Below are 18665 nucleotides of genomic sequence, written 5' to 3' on the forward strand. Positions count from 1 at the left end.
CTATCATTGTATATCATTGAATATTGTTGTATATCATTGAATATCGTTGTATATCATCGAATATCGTTGCATATTATTGAATATCGTTGTATATGATTGAACTATCGGTGTTAATCATTGTACCCATTGTATAGCAGATATTCAATATACACTTTGTGTGTACATCATTGTATTGATACCTTGAATACATCATTGTATTGATGATTCACTTTGATTATTTTAAAATCAATATGACAATGACAAATACTGCCGATCATTATTGATCTATTTTGTCGACATAACTCATTATTATACGAGGGTTGACCGAGCTCAATTTATTTTAAAGAAATAAATGTATCTTTATTAAATTTTCAAGGTGGATAAAGCGTGTTCTTGGCAGATAAATTACGAAGTTTTATGATGTTTACTTGAAAACTTTTCGAGTAATAACATAATGAAATATTCTAATTACTGTGATATGATCAAACATTAAAATATGTAAACAAAGTATATGCATGTACAGGCATGAAATGATAATAATTTAAAAACGCTACATTTCTACGGGCATTTCGTCTGTTTTCTCTAAGGGAGTTACACGATGCAACTCTTGCCCATTTCTTAGCCCTGTCTTTTATTTTAGTTACTGTTATTCACATATACATAGAGAAACCGTTTTAATCATTTTAAATACTAACTCAGGATGAGAAAAAGTTTCCTAGTTTACCAAACCGTTATGACTAGTACATTTTTGTAAGAGTGAATTCAGGATCAAAACACTTGATCACATAGTCCAATGCGCCGCTTGTGCCAATGCAGCCGCCATTTTTCAGAAAGTAGGATTTCAACCTCATGTATATAAAACGTTATAAAAATCATATCTATCAAAGCATAAATAACAAAATTTGGGAAAATGTAGTTTAGAGAACAGTATTAAGAATTTTTATTTCCATTGAAATAAATACAGGGAAGTAATTACTTTTCGGTAGGATTTTAAATACAATGTTCCAAATTTTAATTGCAACTCTTGGGTATTGCGCCGCCTACCTACACCAGACAATGAAATGTGTCTTATAAATTGGAATAATTTGTGTAGTTACTCCATATTTGTCCATAAATTTATTAGATAGTGTTGGTTTAATCTATATACGAAGTTTCATTAGTGTATGATATAGGGTTCCTACAAAACAACGCTTGTCTACGAAATTTTGGGACAACCCTCGTACATGTATAAAGCAAGTACATTTTAAACGTCCCAATGAAGTCGATTAAAATGATGCACTCAGAAAGCGTAAGGCTTCTTTTATAGAAGACTCCAAACTATGAAGGCGAGGATCATGATGAGCATGTTGGTGGATCCAAGATTTGACGCTTTGCTGTCTAAAATACAGAAAAAAATGATTAGCATATTATAATTACACCAACATCAATTATCGGATGTCACGAGTAAAGTATGTTAAAGTAATATATATATATATCGTAAAACCATTGATTTTAAGTTTCAATTAGTTTGTATCTTTAAAAATCTTTAATCAAAGTCTTAATCTCTTTGCATAAAGTTTTCGTGTGAAACTTTGAACCATCTTGGTGTGCCCTCATTTAAGCCCAGAGTCCATGATTTGGAAATAATTTAAATATTGCCTTGTAAACGGCTACCCCTACTATGACCCCTTTCGTTCTATTCTCTGTCGGCACCATGGTTAAACAAATTTTAATCTAGAATTCCTTTCCAAATTTATGCATAAATTTTTTTAATTGATATCCCTTATTATAAAAGCAATTGTTTTTGTTCTTCTATGTACGAGACACATATATTATTGTAAAACTTTGTAAATGTTGTATGGTCTGAATTTATTATATACAACAAGAAATGTGACCGTAGAATAGCAATTCTTATTATATAAGCTCAATTTGACCAAATGAAAGATTCATATTTAACAGAAAAATAATTTAAGGTTAGATCAACACGGGAAACTACCAACGAAAGTAAATGGAAGAGCAGTATCTAAGGTCCGGTATACATAACGGTATACATTATCAGATTTGAAGTGTAATACAAGTATTATGATACTTTTTGTATATTAAAGCTCTTTCCTGCACATACTTTTATACATATATTAGATTAAAAACAAACTTTAGAAATTTCCACGTGATTTTTCCGCAATATTTTGCTTGAAAATAATAATAAACAGTTTGATGATTAATAATAAATAATATGTTCCCAGATGAAGAAATATTACTAAAATATCATATTGAGATGTTTCACAAATCTTCTTCTCTTCTTCGTTTGTAATGTGCCTGCCAGCAATGTTGGACATTATCGCACATCTTCTCGTAAAACCATTGATTTAGAGATCAAGACGGCTATTACTTTTTACCATGTGCTTATTTAGTAGTGATAAAAATAGTATAACCCAGCAGTGAGTACATTTGGTTGGTTGAAAGTGAAAGTTAACTTAAGACTCGTATTAAGAAATAGAGCGTTCTTCTATTCTTATTTACAGTTTTATAAGATTCGAAAAATCTTATGATACACTCTTTTAAGAGAGTATACACGGTAAGATTGTATACCATTATCATAATACAAATCTTACCGTGTATGTCGGCATTAAGTTTTTGGAAATTGTGTCCAATCCCTTTGACATATATTGCCAATAAAATATGTTAAAATTCATTTTTCAAATTCATTCAAATTCATTTTTTATAAATATCTTGCTAATAAAAGAAAGTTCTTTAACATGTTGCATAAAATGTTGGAAAATGATATGTTGATTCTAAAACTCTAAAACTAGTGAACTATAACTTACTTAGAGGTGTTCCATCGGGATTGAGCAATTCTCCAGCTGCAAGAAAAAAAAAGTTTACCCCAAAGCAGAATATATTTGTTATATTGTCAAAACTTGATAAACTCGTGGAAATTGTAAATGTCCTTTCCCATTAGTTGACGTACCTCTGCAGAAATTACAGGTGGCTCTACAGTTTCTCGACATGTAAGACACAAAGGTCATCTGGCAGTAACCCATACGTGCCCAAAAATCACACGACCGTCCAAAGTCCTGGCAAGTATTCTCGACTGAAATATTTTATAAATATGGCGATCATCACAAGAAATTTCTTTTAAGGACAGAATCTTCTTTCTAAAATAAGTTTAATTCCAACAACTATATTTGGTAAATTAATTGCAACTACCTATATCTTCACGCCCAAGTTCTACCGATTTAATTTGATTTTAGTTTTTATGTTCAATATCATTTTACTTAACCTTTTCTCCCACTATCACCCCCATCACAATAGATTTATTTATTTTTGTGTCAGATTTTTTATTTTTCCCGAGCGGTTTGTACGACTGATACTCACCATTACACAAGCCGCACGCATTTTTACAGTATAACGCCATGAACCCACTACCCCTTCTACTGGTACATTCTCCCGTACTGGCCCAGAAGCGACAGTAACGGTGTTGATCCCTACAGCCTACTATAGAACAGAAAACATCAAATAAATCAATAAAAAATAAAACACCAAACAAATCAGTAAAACAAAACACCAAATAAATCAATCAAAACAAGAGGCCCATGGACCACATCGCTCACCCGAGCATTGTGGCTAGGAAAAAGTAGAAATTGGTTTACTATTGATAAGTTTAAATCCAAAAGTTTGGCCCCGCCCTACCCCCGGGGGTAATGATTTGATCAAATTTGAATCTACACTACTTGGGGAAGCTTCCATATAAATATGAGCAATTATGGCTTTGCTATTCTTGAGAAGAAGATTTTTAATGAGTTTTCCTATATATTTCTACATAAAAATTTGGTCGGCCAACCTGGGGATGCTTCCATATAAATATGAGCAATTATGGCTTTGCTGTTCTTGAGAAGAAGATTTTTAAAGAATTTTCCTATATATTTCTACATAAAACTGGTCGGCCATGGTGGCCCCGCCCTACCCCTGGGGGTCATGATTTGAACAAACTTGCATCTACACAACCTAGGGAAGCTTCCATATAAATATGAGCAATTATGGCTTTGCTGTTCTTGAGAAAAATATATATTTTTAAAAAAAATTCCTATATATTTCTACATAAAACTTTGGTCGGCCATTGTGGCCCCGCCCTACCCCTGGGGGTCATGATTTGAACAAACTTGAATCTACACAACCTGGGGATGCTTCCATATAAATATGAGCAATTATGGCTTTGTTGTTCTTGAGAAGAAGATTTTTGAAAAATTTTCCTATATATTTTTATGTAAAACTTTGGTCGGCCATTGTGGCCCCGTCCTACCCCCGGGGGTCATGGTCTGAACAAATTTGAATCTACACTACCTGGGGATGCTTCCATATAAATATGAGCAATTATGGCTTTGCTGTTCTTGAGAAGAATATTTTTAAAGAATTTTCCTATATATTTCTACATAAATTTTGGTCGGCCATTGTGGCCCCGCCCTACCCCCGGGGGTCATGATTTGAACAAACTTGAATCTACACAACCTGGGGAAGCTTCCATATATATATGAGCAATTATGGCCTTGCTGTTCTTGAGAAGAAGATTTTTAAAGAGTTTTCCTATATATTTCTATGTAAAACTTTGGTCGGCAATTGTAGCCCCGTCCTACCCCCAGGGGTCATGATTTGAACAAACTTGAATCTAAACTACCTCAGGATGATTCCATATAAATATGAGCAATTATGGCCATGCTGTTCTTGAGAAGAAGATTTTTAAAAAGTTTTCCTATATATTTCTAACTAAAACTTTGGTAGGCCATTGTGGCCCCACCCTAACCCCGGGGGTCATGATTTGTACAAAGGTGAATCTACACTACCTGAGGATGTTTTCCCATAAGTTTCATTTTTCCTGGCACAGTGGTTCTTGAGAAGAAGATTTTTAAAACATACCACCAAATTTTCACTAATTCTCAATTATCTCCCCTTGAATGAGGGCGTGGCCCTTTATTTGAACAAACTTGAATCCCCTTTACCCAAGGATGCTTTGTGGCAAGTTTGGTTGAAATTGGCCCAGCGGTTCTTGAGAAGAAGTCGAAAATGTGAAAAGTTTACAGACAGACGGACGCCGGACAAAATGTGATCAGAAAAGCTCACTTGAGCCTTCGGCTCAGGTGAGCTAAAAGACACCAAAGAAATCAATAAAAAACACCAAACAAATCAGTAAAACAAAACCCCAAATAAATCACTTAAAAAAACACCAAACAAATCAGTAAAACAAAACACCAAATAAATCAATAAAAAAAACACCAAACAAATCAGTAAAACAAAACACCAAATAAATCAATAAAAAAAACCCACCAAACAAATCAGTAAAACAAAACACCAAATAAATCAATACAAAAAAACCACCAAACAAATCAGTAAAACAAAACACCAAATAAATCACTTAAAAAAACACCAAACAAATCAGTAAAACAAAACACCAAATGAATCAACAAAAACCAGAAGTCTCTGTCGAGACTGTAGCTCTACTGGTTTCTACTTAAAACAAAGGATGAGAAAAGCCATTGCCATCAGACCAAAACTGTAGAAGGAGTAGGAATTTCACAGATATTTCTATTTTTAGTAACCATAGCAACACAATTCATCGAAATCAAATCCGATGCATTATTTTATGTATCTTAGTGTAGTCTACTTGTGTGCCAAGTTATATTGAAATCAGATCAAAACTGTAGAAGGAGTAGCATTTTAAAGAAATTTCATGGAAAATTCTATTTTTAGTAACCATGGCAACACCGATCATCGATATCAAAAACTGATGCATTATTTTATGTATCTGAGTGTAGTCTACTTGTGTTCCAAGTTATATTGAGATCAGATCAAAACTGTAGGATTAAAATTTTAAAGGAACTTCACAGAAAATTCTATCTTTAGTAACCATGGCAACACCTTTCATCGAAATCAAAAAACAGATGCTTTATTTCATGTATCTTAGTGTAGTCTACTTGTGTGTCATGTAATATTGAAATCAGCCAAAACTGTAGAAAAAGTAGCGTTTTAAAGGAATTTCACAGAAAATTCTATTTATAGTAACCATGGCAACATCATTCATCGAAATCAAAAACTGATGCACTACTTTATGTATCTTAGTGTAGTCTACTTGTGTGCCAAATTATATTGAAATCAGTTCAAAACTGTAGGAGGAGTAGCATTTTAAAGGCATTTCACAGAAAATTCTATTTTTAGTTACCATGGCAACATCGTTCATCGAAATCAAAAACCGATGCACTATTTTATGTATCTTAGTGTAGTCTACTTGTGTGCCAAGTTATATTAAAATCAGACCAAAACTGTAGGAGGCGTAGCGTTATAAAAAACTGTTTACAGACAGACGGACAGACAGATGGACGGACGACGGACACCCTACTATCGCATAAGCTCTTCTGGTCTCTGATCAGTAGAGGTAAAAAACACCAAACAAATCAGTAAAACAAAACACCAAATAAATCAATAAAAAAAATACACACCATACAAATCAATTAGAGAGCAAACAGCTTTTAGGAAGATAAAAAAGTCTGTCAATACCGTTAAACTTTCATGGTAACCAAGTCTATCGGTCATATCAAAACTGCCAATTTCTTTGAAGCAACATTAACAGATATAATCTGGGTGTGGGGATACCTCTGGGGGTGGTGGTCGGACTGATCGTCCTGATCGTGGGGACGGAGGTGGTGGTGACCAGGGCGGTGCCCTCACAGTTCTGGACCGGGCTGCTGGGGTTGTTGGTGGGACATTTACAGGAACAATCCTTGCCGACAAAACCTTCTCCCGGACAACTCTTGGCAGGGCAGTTCTCTGAGGACAGAAACTCAGTTTTTATAAATCAGGAATTAGGAGACAGATTCAAGGCTAACATTCTGGTTAAGCTAGGGTCATACCTGCACAGTTATACATTAAATTGGCAAGCTTGATGTCTCTGAAGCTGAGTCCGGGTGCTCTACCGATGATATCTTGGAAACTGGAGTCTAGTGTCCGTACTGTTATTCCACCGTTAGTTGAAAAAGCCTGAAATTTGCGGAAAGAAATTTTGAGAAACATATTTTACTAATTCTTTATGTAAATGAAAAACTGGAGCTTATTTCATTTTTGTAAAGAGTAAAGATTTTTTAGCATCAATAGAAGTTTATAGTTTTTGTAATAAAAAAAAAATACCCTGGCTCCGTAGTGCATCACGCTTCTGTAATCATAAGGTACTCCAAAATTATTAACTTGGTTCGTGGGAAGACTTTCGAAGTTGAAGAGTACCGCCTGAGGAATATTTGCCTCGATGATCCGGACAAACCCGTCCCGGTCCGATCTGGATTGTTCGTGTTGGAATCCAACAGCGTGTCCAATTTCGTGGATCACAATCCTCCTCTGAAACATGGAGGATATCTATGGCACGCCCAAATCCACAAAAATGAGCAAAACATAGTTTCACCGTCGATAAACTAGGTTTATCGGTTGTAAACTATAGTTTACGGACTGTAAACTATAGTTAACAACGTTAATCTATATTTTACATCTGTAAACCATAGTTAACGCGAAAATCTATGTTTCACAACCGTAAACTATACTTAAGGTGGATTACCCCTCTGATAAGAGAGATAACTCTTCTGATAAGATAGATAACTTTCTTCAGACATTTTGTCATGAAATTCAGTGAATTTTCATGTCAGAGTTTACAAGTTTCATTCGTGGGAACCATTTTAAGGTCAACTCAATCGAACTTATTCTATGGTACAAATGTTGATTTATAGTTTCTATTGCTAATATGTACATTAATGATTTATAATAATTTATTTACAACATTTATACTCAGTTCCTTTAAACAGTGTAAATTGAAAAATCTCCATCTCTTAAAGTATATTTCTTTTAATTGTACAGAAATTTCAGATGCAGTATTGTTTATAAACATTTAATTAATATTTTGTTTCATTAAAAAATATTTTCAAGTTCGATAATGGAACGATAACTCTTGTTTATGGATGCGTGTTATTTTACATGCACAGAAAACAATTTGTAATTGTGATTTAAAAAGCAGCGCTTCAGTATGTTTTCTAATGGGAATTAGATAGGCATGAGAGTAAATATTATTTTATATAAACCTCATATTTCTAATTTAATTGTGAGATAAAAAATAATAAATCTTTCTATTTACCATATCAAATTTTCTTCACATCATGATTTGACATATTATTCATTTCTGAAAAAGTAAGCAACGCTTCATACTTCAAACTATTTTCCATTTGAATTTAATGCTATAGTTGTTGCTGAAAATCAATGTCTGGATTTAAAAAAAAAAAAGTCGTGAAATTTGGAGCAGAGGGATATTGCCCCTTAACATCGAAAACAATCATTTGCGATTGCAAAACATAGATTATCTGAAAAATACAGTTTCATGACTTGTAAACTATAGTTTACAAACCGTTAAATATAGTTAACGATCTGATAAATATAGTTTCACGATCTGTAAAACTATGATTAACAACTCATAACTATAGTTTACGATTGTAAACTATTGTTTACAAACGTGAATCTATGCTTATCAACAAAATCTATTGTAAACGCTTTATTCAGACAGATAAACTTTGATTTAGCATTCGTAAACTATAGTTAACGACCGTTAGATATAGTTTTACAGATGAAAACTATACTTAACGATTCGTAAACTATAGTTTACGGTTTGTGAACTATAGTTTACAGTCGATAAACCTAGTTTATCAATTGTGAAATAGTGTTATTTTCATTTTTTTTTCTTTGATATAAATAAAGTAAATTCTGTATTGCAGAAGTTTTGGTTTAAGAAAAAAATATTGGAAAGAGGAATATGTTGATATGCAGTGCGAAATAGGCTTACTATACGACATCCCCTGGCCAAGCTGATCGGCTGAACATTCCCAGCCATCCCCACAAAAGACGAACACCTTTAGAAGACAAATCCAGACGTTTATCAATAATGTAAACATGTTTTCTCTCTTAAAATTATTAAGTAATTTTAAAACAGCTAATTTAATGAGCTAGATCAAGAAAAAAAGAAATACATGCAGACTCACCCATCGCCATTCTGGAATCTGACGGCTCGGGATTCCTCTCTTCTCGGTCGGAAAACGACACACGTCTCTCGGTTCCAGTCCCCGATAGCGAGGTTAATCTGATCCAGTTCCGCCTGAGCTGAAAGTAGAAGTCAAAACTGCTTCATCGATTTGTCTTTCTATTTAACATGATAAAAAAAACCCAAATATTTTGTAACATGATTCTATAAAAAATGTTCAATGAATAGTTTATTAATCTTCAATTAAAAAAATTTCAATCATCGTGCAGTTCCATGTTATCATAAGTTTTTATTATTTAAGTAAAACTCACAAAATGTGTTTGGTGCAATTTCATAAGGAACTATTTTATTTGTCCATCTTCTCCGTTCGTCTCGCGCCGCCTTCCTCTTCTTTCTACTTCCCATTTTATCTTGTGCCATTCTACAAAATTGTAAAACAGTGTATGTAAAATCTTTATTGTTAGAAAAAGAAAATAAGTCTTAAGGTATTGGATTCTATTCTGGTTTCTGACTAAAGGAAATATATAAAGTAAATTAAGTCTTAAGTAAGACAATATTGTGACAGTGCTTGATGATATGTCAAGGCGGTTTGTAGTGATTTGTTTTGGCGGTGAATAGTGTTTTGATAAGATACATGTAGAGTGTGATGATATATTGTGACAGTGTGTCATATGTTATCTCAAGGCGATACGTAATGATATGTTGTGGCAGTGCGTGAAGATACGTCAAGGCGATGCGTGGTGATAAAAGTTTTGGCAATGTCTTTTGTTTTGAGGAGGTAGTGCGTGGTGTCTTGTTGTGGCAGTACATGGTGATATTTTAAGGTGCATAGTGATATGTTAAGGTAATACATGGTGATATGTTAAGATAGTACATGGTGATATATTAAGGTGCATGGTGATATGTTAAGGTGGATGGTGATATGTTAAGGTGCATGGTGACATGTTAAGGTAGTACATGGTGATATGTTAAGGTAGTACATGGTGATAGCGAGCGCAGCGAGGCGGTGCGAAGCGCCGCTCGCGTAGCGAGCTCAATAGACTAACGTGTACGAACGGAGGAAATTCGGGTTGAAATCTGCACATTGTTCCAAGAAATTATTATCTCACCGCGTGAAAAAATTCCAAACTCCCAGTAATCCTTTGTGGTACATAGCAACAAGGTGGCTAAAACATAGCAACAACTTACTTGAAAAAAATACAAACAACGATTTATTGCAATTTCCATGCCATAAAACCCCATTTGCGTCCTAAGTCTACAGGACTTTATCTGACGTCATACTTTCGTCACTTTAACGGTTCGGGTATTTCCGATTTTGTCGGAAACTTCCGAGAAGTTCGGAATCTCGATCCCGATGTTTGGGAAGTAATCTCTTTTTATTATTTTGTTTTCTTTCTTTTTCTTGAATGATAGGCAGTTCATGTGTAGGTTTATGATAGTACATTACTGCGCTCGCCCCAACGGTCATACCGTAAAACATATTATGTAAAACATATTATGTTAAGGTAGTACATGGTGAAATGTTTAGGCAGTACATGGTTCTATGTTAAGATGCATGGTGATATGTTAAGGCAGTACATGGTTCTATGTTAAGGTAGTACATGGTGATATGTTAAGGTAGTACATGGTGATATATTAAGGTGCATGGTGATATGTTAAGGCAGTGGATGGTGATATGTTAAGGTACATGGTGACATCTTAAGGTAGTATATAGTGATATGTTAAGGTAGTACATGGTAATATGTTAAGGTAGTGCATGGTGATATGCTAAGACAGTACATGGTGATATGGTAATGTGCTTGGTAACATGTTAATGTAGTACATGGTGATATGTTAAGGTAGTACATGGCGATATGTTAAGGCAGTACATGGTGATATGTTAAGGTGCATAATGATATGTTAAGGTAGTGCGTGGTGATATGTTAAGGCAGTATATGGTGATATGTTAAGGTAGTACATGGCGATATGTTAAGGCAGTACATGGTGATATGTTAAGGTGCATGGTGATATGTAAAGGCAGTACATGGTGATATGGTAAGGTAGTACATGGTGATATGTTAAGGCAGTACATAGTGATATGTTAAGGCAGTACATGCTATGTTAAGGCAGTACATGCTGATATGTTAAGGCAGTACATGGTGATATGTTAAGGCAGTACATGGTGATATGTTGAGGCAGTACATGGTGATTTGTTAAGGAAGTGGATGGTGATATGTTAAGGTAGAACATGTTGATATGTTAAGGCAGTGCATGGTGATATGTTAAGGCATTTACATGGTGATATGTTAAGGTGCATGTTTATATGTTAAGGCAGTACATGGTGATATGTTAAGGCAGTATATGGTGATATGTTAAGGCAGTACATGGTGATATGTTAAGGTAGTACATGGTGATATGTTAAGGTAGTACATGGTCATATGTTAAGGCAGTGCATGGTGATATGGTAAGGCAGTACATGGTGATATGTTAAGGTGCATGGTGGTATGTTAAGGTAGTACATGGTGATATGTTAAGGCAGTACATGGTGATATGTTTAGGTGCATAGTGGTATGTTAAGGCAGTACATGGTGATATGTTAAGGCAGTGCATGGCGATCTGTTAAGGCAGTACATGGTGATATGTTAAGGTAGTACATGGTGATAAGTTAAGATAGTACATTGTGATATGTTAAGGCAGTACATGGTGATATTTTAAGGTGCATTGCGGTATGTTAAGGCAGTATATGGTGATATGTTAAGGCAGTATATGGTGATATGTTAAGGCAGTATATGGTGATATGTTAAGGTAGTACATGGTGATATTTTAAGGTAGTACATGGTGTTATGTTAAGGCAGTACATGGTGATATGTTAAGGTGCATGGTGATATGTTAAGGTAGTGCGTGGTGATATTTTAGTTTTTGATGATACCTTTCTTTATTTTGCTGGATATAATCGTCTAATGTCATCAATATATCGTATTCTACTCTGACGATTGGGTTCTCGTTGGAGAAGAGGTTCTCAGCTGATCCACTGGACATTAGATCAAAACTCAAACCTATGCACAGAAGCAAATCACAAAATTTTATCTGAAATCGCTCTGCTGTAGCCTTCAACCCGACTTTCAGATATATCGACGACGTATTGTCAATTAACAATGGTAATTTCCTTTCGATACGATATATATTAATGAGCTTGAGATAAAAGATACCTGGAGTCTAACACATCTGTTACATACTTGGATATTTTTCTTAAAAAAAAAAAGACGTTAATGGTTATCTCACAACCAAGCTATATGATGACTTTAACTTTTCTATCATTAACTTCCCTTACTTAAGCACTAATATACTTTCATCACCTGCATACGAAGTATCATCGTCGGAAACCCACGGGTGATCTCGTCTTTACTTATCATTCGGGTGATAAGCAATGACGAGATCACCCGTGGGTTTCCGACGATGACGAAGTATATATATCTCAGTTGATTCGATACGTAACAGCATGCTGTACGTATGAACAATTTCTTAAACGGGGTAAATGACAAGTAAGTTGATGAAACAAGAATATCAGCAGACTCATTTAAAGTCATCATTTAGTAAGATCTATGGTTGATACAATGTCAGTAAATACAAATGTACACAATGACCTTGTCAGCAAATACAATTTATACACTGAGTCAAATGCTGACTGAGGGTTTTCATACAAATTGTTCGTCCATTAATTATACACCCAAGTGACAACGGATTTTCCCGTTATTACCTGATCATGACAAGGAGCACACGGCGGGTGTGACCGATCAGCAGGGGATGCTCAATCCTCCGTGGCACCTGATCCCACTTCTGATGTTTCGGAGGTCCCTGTTTGCTCTGCTCCTAGTTTGTATTGTTATATTGACTTTGATATTGAATACTGTTCGTTATCTCCATATCCTTCTTATAAGTGTTCAGAAAGAAATCACCTAACATATTAACATTCACAGTGCACACCCATGAAGGAAAATACTTTTAAACGGTCAAGCTGATTGTTGTTGTTTTGTCCATGTCTCAAATTGACTCATTCTTGTCGAGTGTGTGACTACAGTATGAAATGGTTTGTTCCGATGCAAAATGTTGACCAGAGAGACAGTCTTCTAAATTGGAAAGTCAGCTTAATCATTCAGATAAGAAAGGAAATGGTTGCTTGTCAAAGGTGAAATTATGACAAGTTGTATTACAGATTTTGTCTCATTTGCCTTAGAGCTTTGTTTCACTTGAAAAAAATGAATTGAAATAAAATAATTAAAACTAAATTTATTAAGGCAAATAGGAGGTGAGCATATTCAGACCACACATGATTTTAACACCCCCTCCTTAATTACTAGCTCAATATACATTATACATATATCACATGGCTTCGAGGGTAACATACCAGAATATTTGCCCCGAGGTGACAAGAAAGCCCTGGAGTGTTATGTCACCCGATGCCGAAGCAGAAGGTGACATAACACTCCAGGGCTTTCCTGTCACCTCGGGGCAAATATTCTGGTATAGTCGCCCGAGAAGCCATGTGGTATATGTTATATGACATTTTTAAAATCAAAAGAAAATTTAAAATCATTCAAAATCGTTAAAATGTACACAAATCATCCAAAAATGCCTTGTTGACGTTTTAGGAATACGCTGTGTTGTTTACTTTTGCGTAGCAACCGACGTCATAAAATCTCGAACCCAAACTAAAATGCGTAACCTAAAAACACTTGAAGGTGATCGAAAGGATGACATAACTGTTTATATATATATATATATATATATATATATATCATATTATATATATATATATATATATATATATATATATATATATATATAAATATATATTACAAGAAAAATAAGTTATTGGTATTCTAACAAACAAAAGTTACAAAACAAAATAATGAACGTGATGATTTCAATTTTTCTCTCTGTACTTTGTCTTACATGTATATCAATATCCGTATCCCCTGCATATGGGTTTATATGTCCCACAGTTGATTTGATACGCAAGCGAATGCTTTTCACACGAACAATTTCTACAACATATTGACAAAAAGGTTGATGAAACAGGGGTAACAACACTCTCGTTATAAGTTTTCATATCACATGTTTTATGATCAATACAATAACCTTGTCATCAAGAACTATACATGTATAGCTGACTGATGTTTTTTCATACCAACTGTTAGAAGATTATTTACACACTTCAATGTCAACGGATTTTCACTGCCTGATTATAACAAGGGCGGCTGTAACCGATCGACAGGGGGATTCTTAATCCTCCATGATACCCGATCCCAGGCAGCTCTTTTTATAGGTCCTTGTTTACTCTGCTACCGGTTTTTATTATTTGAATAGGGTTTTGAGCTTATATTTTTCGTCATCCCTATATTTCAAGAAATACGAATCCGTGAAAAGGACAAAAGAGGAGAATCGGGTGCCAAGGAGAAATAATCTCCCCCTGGTGACGGACCACGCCTGTCATTAGACCTGTAATTACGGCAGATTAAACATACCATACTATAGTCAAAACACCCGTCCTAAGACTTTTATATAGATAAGGCAGATGAAACTTCCGTAGTCAAATTCCATGTGAAATCAAGGGCCAATTACTTGCTTGAGACACATTAGTCAAACACGACCTGACCATAGGTTATTTAAGTTATTAAGGTCATTATATTGACCGCAGAATGAAGGAGTGTTGACTTTCAACAAGACTGTTGATATCCTGTAGCACCAAGTACTCAGTATCTAATGGATTTTTCTCACAGCAAGCTCGTGCCGAATATTACTACATTAATAAGAAAATGTACGTTGGAAAATATGAAGTCATCTGATCGTTCATACAGTTTAGTTGTTAGTTGTATGGTTCTTATCATATATGGCCATAAAACATTCAGATATGAAACTGATCTGGCATACTGTCAAAATTTGTCTATAACTATAATAACTATACAATTAATTGTAAAAACATCGTCGATATATCTGCGTGAAGGTCGAGTTACAGACCACAAGTATCAGACTACATGTTTTCTTCTTCTCGTGTAGAAGTTTTTGAATAAATTCTACGTCAAAGGAATGGACCCCCCCACTTTTTTTTCCCGACCTTACTTATACTATAGGAAATGTAAATTGATAGCCCCCCACCTCTAGACTTTAAGTGATGTACCGAAAATGTAGCATTCGAATTGGTAATAAAAGTGCTTGACACTGAGAAAAAGTTAATCTAACACACCCCCCCCCCCACGAAATAAGATTTTCGACTTTGGGCAACATTTAACTCCCCCCCCCCCTTTTTATTTTTGCTTGTCAACTTTTTCCGGTAAGTAAAAAAAAAATTCTCTGGCTGCCCCCCCACTTTCAAAAACGATGCTACGCCATTGTATAATTGAGAATAACACACCCCTCCCATTCCCTTTTTTTTTCTTTCAAAATTCAGCGATAACTGGATGACTTTGCATTCATAAACGGTTTACTTTTTAATATACGAAAAATTTATACTCCTCAGTTGCTCAAGAAATTAAAAAAAGAGATTTTAATCGAGAAACTATTCTAGGGTATTTATAACTAAATATAGCAATTCATTTTCCAAAAGATTACCAATATACTGACTGACGTTATACGGTAGGAAAAATAAAACTTTTCACACGACATCAAAAGTTCCTTGGAATTTTGTACTTCAGTGTTTAGACATCTAGACCCAATAAAAAGCAATCCAAATGAAATATCGTATTGACTTAGGCACCCCATATAAAATATTGTATTGACTTAGGTACCCCATATAAAATATTGTATTGACTTAGGTACCCCATATAAAATATTGTACTGACTTAGTGACTTAGGCACACCATATAAAATATCGTACTGACTTAGGTACACCATATACAATATCGTACTGACTTAGGCACCCCATATAAAATATCATATTGACTTACTGTCATTGCAGGAATCCATCATTAGTTCGTCAATCGACTTTTCCTCCATGGCATCAGCCTAAATATTAATTTTATTTCAAAATTTAAACATTAAAATTCGATTGTAAAAAATGCGAATACAATTATATTTAATTGTTCTTTTGCCTCTTTCCTTTTTTGAATTAAATTTTTGCACATTTTAAGAACAAGAAAAATAAAAATAAAGGAATTTCTAATTTTACAGATCTGTGCTTATATCCAATATAAATTTTAAACATTTTTCCGCTACCATAAGGAATAAACAAGTTGCTATAAAGATTCCCAGAAACTTCATTGTAGTTGATCTGAGGACTTTAAGGTTAAATTGTAGTTCTGCATCCGCCCTTCCATTTATAAATACTAGTAGGTTTGAGGCGTGACAATCGGAACATCACTCGGCCTTTTCCGTCAAGTCGAGAAAAAAAAACCACTGGACGGAAAAGGCCGAGTGATGTTGCGATTGGAGGCGTGAGTCACTTCGTATGAGCTCTCGTGCAAATTTTGACTCGCGTGCACTATTCTTACTTTTGTATGTACATGTATGACAAAACGCCAAGCCAGAAATTGTATATTCTGAATTAATACGACTTAAAATAATTGTTTTTTTTAAGGAAAAGCACTAACAAATGTGACAGATATATCATATAGGAAAATTGAATAATAAAAACTTGTTTTATAATTATACTATAGAATTAAGCTGTGAATCTTGGCCATGAAAATCTTACGGTGGAGTCATTTCACTAAAAAAATAAACTAAGAGACTTAGCATTTCCAGAGGTGGGCGGCTTTACAGCTCTCCGGATTCTAGTGAAGAATTGAACACTGTTCGATAATCTTTTTTTCTGTTAGAAATGTGCATGGATAATTCTTGTCTTGTAAGTGTACAAATTTACAATAAAAGTCATGATTATTTTGTACAGGACAATACATATGGAACGCCATAGCTGCCTTATATGGCTATTTCATGAGAAGATGGCACTTTATTATATTATGTTGTGGTTACTTTTTTGACGATGTTGCTCTATTATATTATACTGTGGGTATTCAATATGAAGGTGGTGCTCTATCCTATTATGCTGTTGTTATTTTATATGAAGGTGGTGCTCTATTATATTATGCTGTGGTTATATTATTTGAAGCTGGTGCTCTATTATGTCTTATTATATTGATTGATTGATTGATTGTACATATATTGTTTAACGTCCCTCTCGAGAATTTTTCACTCATATGGAGACGTCACCGTATGCCGGTGAAGGGCTTCAAATTTCGACCTTTACTCGGCACTCAGGGCCATTGAGCAGTGAGGGATCTTTATCGTTCCAACGCCTGCCACTGACACGGGGCCTCGGTTTTTAAGGTCTCATCCGAAGGACCCGCAACTTTCACTTCAAAGTGCCGAGCGCATAGCGAAGGAACAGTTGCTATCCATTTTATCGACTAGGTCAGTCGCGGCCGAGATAAGAACTCACGACCTCCCGATCACGGAGTGAGCGCTGTACCGACTGAGCTACCGTGAACGGTCATATTTTTGAAGATTAAGTTTAATAATGAGTTTAACAGCTATTGTATCTCGAAATGTTGAAAGTGAAACAAATACTAGTACTAATAATCGATGTAATTAAGATCATTTGAATACACTATTGCTAGTTCCTCTTTTTTTCCTTTGGCACTTGGTATCAGGTTGTATTTTGTGTATTAATGTTTTTTTTCTAAACGTAAAAATAAAAACGATCACTAAGATAAGTACGTCTCAATGATGTTTTACTGAATATTGTACATGTAAGAGTGTAGGTCCGACAGTTGCTATTCCAGGAAAATCTAGAGGGATTTGTTGTCTCTGTCATTCCGGGACGCCTCTACATTATACATGGTTATAAATCGTCACTGCCATTGCTCTCATTTTCAGTACTAATTATAAAGACGCTTTTGTTTACTGCATATATACGACAAGTTCAAATTGGTAGACGATTGAGGGGCGTTACTTCATTTTTAAATGTAGATTTCACCCGAAACTCTGCCCAAAACTGGTAGGAAAAATGTAGATATTGATTAAAATCAAGATTGAACCGAGCCGGGCACCCAGTAATATCAAAGATTGCAACTGTCGTACCTTCATTATACCCCCCGCTTGAAAAGCGGGAGGGTATATAGTAATCGTTAATTCCGTCCGTCCGTCTGTACGTCCGTCTGTCCGTTTGTTACGCTTTGGGTACCCATGTCTTATCCGCAACTCCTCTCATACCACTGAATGAAATTTGTTTCTTTTTTATATAGACAGTATAATATCTTCATATAAAATAATCACAACATAATATAATAGAGCACCACCTTCATATAATATAAACACAGCCTAATGTAATAGAGCACCATCTTCATATAAAATAACCACAGCATAATATAAAAGAACACATCTTCATTTAAAGTATTCACAGCATAATATAATAGAGCATAAAATAACCACAGCATAATACAATAGAACACCATCTTCTCGTGAAATGGCCACTAATGCAGCTATGGCGTTCCATAAATACTTGTACATCTTAAACCTTTTATAAGATAATGTTACACAGATACATATTTGGACATTCAAGGCCGGGGTCTACTAATGCGGTAGCCCCGTGGCCGGATCTCATCAGATGAGTAGAATGGCCGACTTCCTCTACTCTTCTCCTAGAATTAACCAATATCCTGTTATCCTGTACGGAATTCCG

The 18665-nt window shown here is 34.8% G+C and overlaps 1 protein-coding gene across 1 annotated transcript; it reads right to left on the reverse strand.

Annotated features, from left to right (window-relative positions):
- Window positions 1-780: 780 nt before the first annotated feature.
- LOC134257966 (zinc metalloproteinase nas-13-like) lies at window positions 781-16290 on the reverse strand. The gene is made up of 13 exons (XM_062740538.1): window positions 16205-16290; window positions 15937-15994; window positions 11922-12048; window positions 9325-9434; window positions 9015-9132; window positions 8819-8885; window positions 7132-7335; window positions 6858-6984; window positions 6601-6774; window positions 3334-3453; window positions 2927-3049; window positions 2784-2819; window positions 781-1356 (listed from the first exon to the last, which is right to left on the reverse strand). The coding sequence occupies exons 1-13, from the start codon at window positions 16247-16249 to the stop codon at window positions 1280-1282; spliced, it is 1386 nt and encodes a 461-aa protein (XP_062596522.1). The 5' UTR covers window positions 16250-16290; the 3' UTR covers window positions 781-1279.
- Between the last annotated feature and the right edge of the window lie 2375 nt (window positions 16291-18665).

This window comes from Saccostrea cucullata, unplaced genomic scaffold (assembly GCF_032062105.1).
Source record: "Saccostrea cucullata isolate Sc308-1 unplaced genomic scaffold, CSIRO_AGI_Scuc_v1 ctg1142, whole genome shotgun sequence".
NCBI classification, from domain to species: domain Eukaryota; kingdom Metazoa; phylum Mollusca; class Bivalvia; order Ostreida; family Ostreidae; genus Saccostrea; species Saccostrea cuccullata.

Bases quoted from the DNA above. Each gene is read 5' to 3' on its own strand.
- LOC134257966 (XM_062740538.1), bottom strand. From the start codon at position 16,249: ATGAAGTTTCTGGGAATCTTTATAGCAACTTGTTTATTCCTTATG. The intron at 9,133-9,324 runs GTGAGTTTTACT...TTCTACTTTCAG, and splicing joins AATTGCACCAAACACATTTT to CTCAGGCGGAACTGGATCAG. The intron at 8,886-9,014 runs GTGAGTCTGCAT...TGTCTTCTAAAG, and splicing joins AGATTCCAGAATGGCGATGG to GTGTTCGTCTTTTGTGGGGA.